At 44.5% G+C, this 6,000-nt stretch overlaps 1 protein-coding gene across 1 annotated transcript in view; it reads left to right on the forward strand.

Annotated features, from left to right (window-relative positions):
* Positions 1 to 3,492, forward strand: part of psmd5 (proteasome 26S subunit, non-ATPase 5) — a 32,419-nt gene extending 28,927 nt beyond the window's left edge. The window contains exons 9-10 of the mRNA XM_078226296.1: positions 169 to 309; positions 2,785 to 3,492. Of these exons, the coding sequence (XP_078082422.1) occupies positions 169 to 309; positions 2,785 to 3,039 (396 nt within the window). The 3' untranslated portion in view covers positions 3,040 to 3,492. The remainder of the gene's footprint in view (positions 1 to 168; positions 310 to 2,784) is intronic.
* The last annotated feature ends 2,508 nt before the right edge of the window (positions 3,493 to 6,000 follow it).

Consider the following 6,000-nt stretch of genomic DNA (forward strand, 5'->3'; position numbering starts at 1 on the left):
ATAAAATTGTTACAGTATATTGGTATTGTACTGTCTGTGGCCTGTTACACCTCTTCAAAATACACTCCCTGCTGAGGATCTCTACTGGTTATGTCAGAAGTTTCACCTACAGCCGTCTGACATTTCTTTCATGCCTTTAACTCTTTTACTTCCTCGTCCATTTCACAGAATGACCAACAAACCGAGGACCTTCTGGGATTGACCGAGTCCTGGTTCCAAACTCTGCACAGCCAGCCAATGGAAACGTTCTGCAATATGAGCTCCCAGCCATTCCCAGAGATTCACATTGGCGCCATCAAGATCTTCACTGTGAGTCTTTCATTGTTAACACAAAATCCAATTTCTCATGAAAATGTTCAGATGCCCTGACCCTAACAAAACTCCAGATGTCACTGGTGTGAATTTGATTTGATTTATTATTGTCACATGTATTAGCATACAGTGAAAAGTACTGTTTCTTGCGCGCTATACAGACAAAGCATACCGTACATAGAGAAGGAAATGAGAGGGTGCAGAATGTAGTGTTACAGTCATAGCTAGGGTGCATGGTGTGTTGAGGGGTTGGGCAGCAACACTGAGTGATCAAATAAATTAAATATAGAAAGGTTTGTTTGCAAGCATTTCCTGCTAATTGTGTTGCTTTTCCACAATTGGATCAGCCATACTGAGGCTACAAGCGCAGGTCAGAGACTGGGAATTCTGCAGAAAGTAACTCCCCTCCTGACTTCTTAAAGTCGACCCATTACCTAAGTCAGGATTGTGATGGAATGCTGTCCAGTTTCCTGCATAAATACGGCTCCGACAACACTCAAAGCCTGATACCATCCGGGGCAAAGTAATCCACTAGATTGGCATTCCATCCACCAATTAAATATTCACTCTCTCCATTACTGGAGTTCCCCTCCAGGCCACACACCACCCTAACTTGAAACCATGTCACCTTTCCTTCATTGTCATAGCGTCTAAATTTTTGAATTCCCTTCCTAACAGCGCTGTGAGAGTGCCTGCACTGGATAGACCGCAGCAGTTCAAGAAGATGGCTCTCCACTTCAAGGGCAATTAGGGATGGAATAGATGTACAGTGGCAGTGGTTAGCACTGCTGCCTCACAGGGCCAGGGACCTGGGTTCGATTCCCAGCTTGGGTCACTGTCTGTGTGGAGTTTGCACGTTCTCTCCGCGTCTGCGTGGGTTTCCTCCAGGTACTCCTGTTTCCTCCCACATTCTGAAAGACATGCTGGTTAGGTGCGTTGACCCGAAAAGGCGTCGGACTGTGGCAACTAGGGGAATTTCACAGTAATTTCATTGCAGTGTTGATGTAAGCCTTACTTGTGACTAATAAATAAACTTTAAAAGTTGTCCACATCCCATGAAAGAAAAAGAATAGTGGACGCATTGGAAACAAATCACAAACGGGTGAATACTCAGTGCCTGAAGAAATGTCCTAAAACATGTAAATTTAATTATTTTGAAGTGTTATGAAATGCATTTTACCGCTGCCATTCCTGATTTGAAGATGTGTATTTTTTAATACAATGTTTAAAGAGAAGTGTTGGACTTATCCATACTGCTGTCGTAACAGGACGCACTCTTCCAAGTTTCCTTCTGAAATAAACTTATGAATATGTGTTCCCCCTTTATTCAGTTAGATTTCAGATAGGATTCAAGCATTGGATCGAATAGGTTGAAGGTTTTCAATGTTTTTTTGTATTTCACTGAAATCACCTGTTTGTAATAAAAACACAAATTGCTGGAAGCACTCGGGTTGGACAGTATGCACAGAGAGAAACTGGGTCTGCACTACTGTGCCACTGCTGTCTCACAGCGCCAAGAACCCGGGTTCAATTCTGGCCTTGGGTCACTGTCTGTGTGGAGTCCGCATGTTCTCACCGTGTCTGCATTGGTTTCTTCTGGGTGCTCCGGTTTCCTCCCACAGTCCCAACGTTTGGTGGATTGGCCATGCTAAATTGCCCCTTAGTGTCCAAAGATGTGTAGGTTAGGGGGATTAGCAGGGTAAATACATGGGGTTACAGGGAGAGTTGGTGCAGGCTCAATGGGTCGAATGGCCTCCTTTTGCACTGGAGGGAAACGGTCATCAACCTGAAACGTGGAATCTCTGTCTCCATTGATGCTGCCTGACCCGTGTATTTTTTGTCTTGTCCTATTTCTGGGTGTCTGCGCTATCTATCTTTTGTTTCAAGATATAATTTTGTAACTTACTTACTGGGGCAGTGGTTAGCACTGCTGCCTCACAGCACCGGGGACCCGGGTTCAATTCCAACCTTGGGTGACTGTGTGGAGTTCTCCCCGTGTCTGCGTGGGTTTCCTCTGGGTGCTCTGGTTTCCTCCTACACTTCAAAAATATGCAGGTTAGGTTGATTGGCCATGATAAATTGACCCTCAGTGTCCAAAGATGAGTAGGTTAGGGGGATTAGCGGTGTAAATGTGTGGGGTTATGGTGATAGGTAGGATGCTCTTTCAGAGAGTCAGTGCAGATTTGATGGCCTCCTGCACTGTAGGCATTCTGTGGAAACCTGCTAATCAAAGCCCTCAAGCCTCTTGCATTGATTTAGTTCTGAATTCAATTCTGTCATTTTATTGATGATAACACTCCCCCTGCTTTAGACCTTGTTACTGCACTTGCTTCATAAGTGCACTTCAATTAATTGCAATGAGGGTTGGATCTTTATCAGTTCTTAATCCTGCATCCTTATTGAGTTGAAAAGATTGTCTTTGTTACTGCAACTTTTTTTAATGACTTTTCCTCCAATTACCTTGAATTATAGGCAATTGCTAGCCAGCCTTGGGGTCAGAGACTGATGATCAGCACGCCAGGATTCGTGGAGTACATTGTCGACAGGTCAGCCGAACCCGACAAACCCTCGAAGGACGCTAAATTTGAACTGGTAAAAACTCTTGTGGATTCCAAGACGATAGCCGAAATCTTTGGGAACCAATATTACCTACAGCTGCGAGCCTACCTGCGGGAAGGCCCTTACTTTGTGAAAGCAGTCGCAACAGTTGCCGTGGACGGAGAGTAATCGACCAAACCTGATCATTAAAAATGACGACCGAAAAATATCAAGTCCTTAAATTAATTGTTAACTTTTGTAAAGACCTGCCACCAGCAGCTTGGCTTCAAACAGAAGTTTCGACCCAGTGGAATTTTCAGGCTGTTTGATCACCTCACCCTTTCCCCTTCCCTTCCAGCCTATCCAGCAAGGTGTATTCAATGGTAAGATATGCAACTCTGAACAGCATAAACGCCTGTCATTTTGAGATATCACACCAGAACGATATATTTTCTCATATTTTCTCCAGCTGTAAATTAGTTATTTGGTAAAAGCAGCTTTTAAAGTTTGTAAAGTGAAGTTTACAGTTTTCTGAGGTTGCTGCCATTGCAAAGTCTCAATTAATAAGTGAGTTACAAGAAACCTTTCACAGCCGCTCCTACTTCTGTAGTAAGTTTCAATTAAAATGTGATTTTTTTGCAACCTGGAACCTTTTGTCTTTTGTTCAGAGGGGAATGGAAAGCACGGCTTTGTGGTGTCTTAACTTGATTGTGTGATTTCTCGCAGCTACAAAAACTATAATTTCAAAGGTAAGGAAGTGCCAACAGAGTAGGGATTTAAAGTTTATTTATTAGGGTCACAAGTAGGCTTACATTAACACTGCAGTGAAGTTACTGTGAAAATCCCCCAGTCGCCACACTCCGGCGCCTGTTCGGGTAACACTGAGGGAGAATTTAGCACAGCCAATGCACCTAAGCAACACATCTTTTGGGCTGTTTGAGGAAGCTGGAGCACCCAAAGGAAACCTACGCAGACACGGGGAGAATGTGCAGACTCCGCGCAGATAGTGACCCAGGTCCCTAGTGCTGTGATGCAGTAATGCTAACCACTGTGCCACCCTGTCTTGTACTGTCTTGTGTTGAGTTCAGGAGTAAGTAAATTCGGAGCACAACACCACCGGTGGCATTGGGAACACAGGTGACCAGGGCGTGAAAGTAATCCACCTGGCTGGCAAGCTGGTTCCCTTCCACCAGGTTACTTACCTAGGGTGGGTGAGGCTGGATAATCCAGTTGTCCTACAGGTCCTATAGCAGCAGGGGGGGCAATCTAGTTCATTCCCGAGCATTGCTTGTCTAGTTGAAATTTTATTTTATATTTGCAAAGGTTGAAGAGAGTCTGCCTCCATTTTTAAAGTGCCCTTTCCCCTCACTTGCCTTTTTGTTTCATTCACTCTTTCACACGATGCGAGTGTCAGCATTTATTGCACACCCATAATTGCCCTTGAGAAGGTGGCGGTGAGCTGCCGCCTTGAGACACTGCAGTCCATGTGGTGTAGGTACACCCACAGTGCTGTTAGGGAGGGAACTCCAGGATTTTAACCCAGTGACGGCGAAGAAATGGCGATGCGAGGGCATTCTGCTGCTGTTATTGAGCGGGAAGGCCTCCCATGCCCCCCAGCAGGGAGAACCTGCCGTCATCCTCAATTGGACAGCAATCCACCACCCTCTTTCCCTCTAAATGGCCAATTTGTTTTTTGGTTGGTGGGGGTGAAGGATCTGAGGTGAGTGACTGTTTCTCCCACACTTGGTTTCTGATCCCCATTTGAGCCTGACGCTGGAATCCTGAAGAACATGGGGAAAATTCTGCTGCGGATTTCTCCAGGTCACAGTTGGCGTGCCTGCTGGATTCCGTGCTTGGTTTTGATGAAGTTCCAGGATATTTGTAATTTATGGACATTTGCAAACTGGATTGCCCCTTTGGGATCCTCTATATGGTTTGCATTAGTTAAAAGGCTTCATTTTAAGGTGTTTCTTAGGTGCTGGTGAGGCCACACCTGGAGTACTGTGTACAGTTTTGGTCTCCTGGGTGTCCTTGTGCAGGAATCTCAAGGAGTTGGTTTGCAGGTACAGCAGGCAATTAAGAAGGCAAATACAATTTTGTCCTTCATTGCTAGAGGGATGGAGTTTTGAAAAAACAGCGAGGTTATGTTGCAGCTGTATAAGGTGCTGGTGAGGCCACCCCTGGAGTACTGTGTACAGTTTTGGTCTCCTTACTTGAGAAAGGATATACCGGCACTGGAGGGGATGCAGAGGAGATTCATTAGGTTGATTCTGGAGTTGAGAGGGTTGGCTTATGAGGAGAGACCGAGTAGACTGGGACTATACTCACTGGAATTCAGAAGAATGAGGGGAGATCTGATAGAATCATATAAGATTATAAAGTGAATAGATAAGATAGAAGCAGGGGAGTTGTTTCCACTGGCAGGTGAAACTCGAACTAGGGAGCATGGCTTCAAAATAAGGGGAAGCAGATTTAGGACTGAGTTGGGGAGGAACTTCTTCACACAAAGGGTTGAGAATCTGTGGAATTCCCTGCCCAGTGAAGCAGTTGAGGCTACCTCACTGAATGTTTTTTAGACTAGGATAAATTTTTGAACAGTAAAAGAATTAAGGGCTATGGTGGGTGGGTGGGTAGGGGGAGCTGAGTCTATAAAAAGATCAGCCATGATCTTATTGAATGGCGGAGCAGGCTCGAGGAGCCAGATGGCCTACTCCTGCTCCTAGTTCTTATGTTCTGCCTAATGTAACTAATTATGCTTTGCTTTGAAGCTAATTTGGCTGCATTTTAAAACTCAGCTTGGAATTCTGGGTTTAGCTTAGAAATTGGCTCCGTTTGAAGGTGCGATGTTAAGCAGAAATGGTTCTTTTCATAAACAGGCTTTCTCATGAGGTAAACAACAGTGTTTCATGGTCACAGCTGCCAATTGTTTATATTGCTAGACACAGTTTGTACCCAGCTCTTTAATAACACAAATAACTGAACTCAGATATTGTTAATTAGTTCAGTGGCGTGTTCATCAAATGCCGCAAGGTTTTGAATTCAGCTCTCTGTAATCAGGCCCAATTGCCTGGGATCTCTCTCCCTCTCTTACTTTCTGTAATGTTTTAAATTTCGAGCTATATTCTATGAATCATTTAAAAAATTGTACCA

The sequence above is a fragment of the Mustelus asterias genome, chromosome 13 (genome assembly GCF_964213995.1).
Source record: "Mustelus asterias chromosome 13, sMusAst1.hap1.1, whole genome shotgun sequence".
Taxonomy (NCBI): domain Eukaryota; kingdom Metazoa; phylum Chordata; class Chondrichthyes; order Carcharhiniformes; family Triakidae; genus Mustelus; species Mustelus asterias.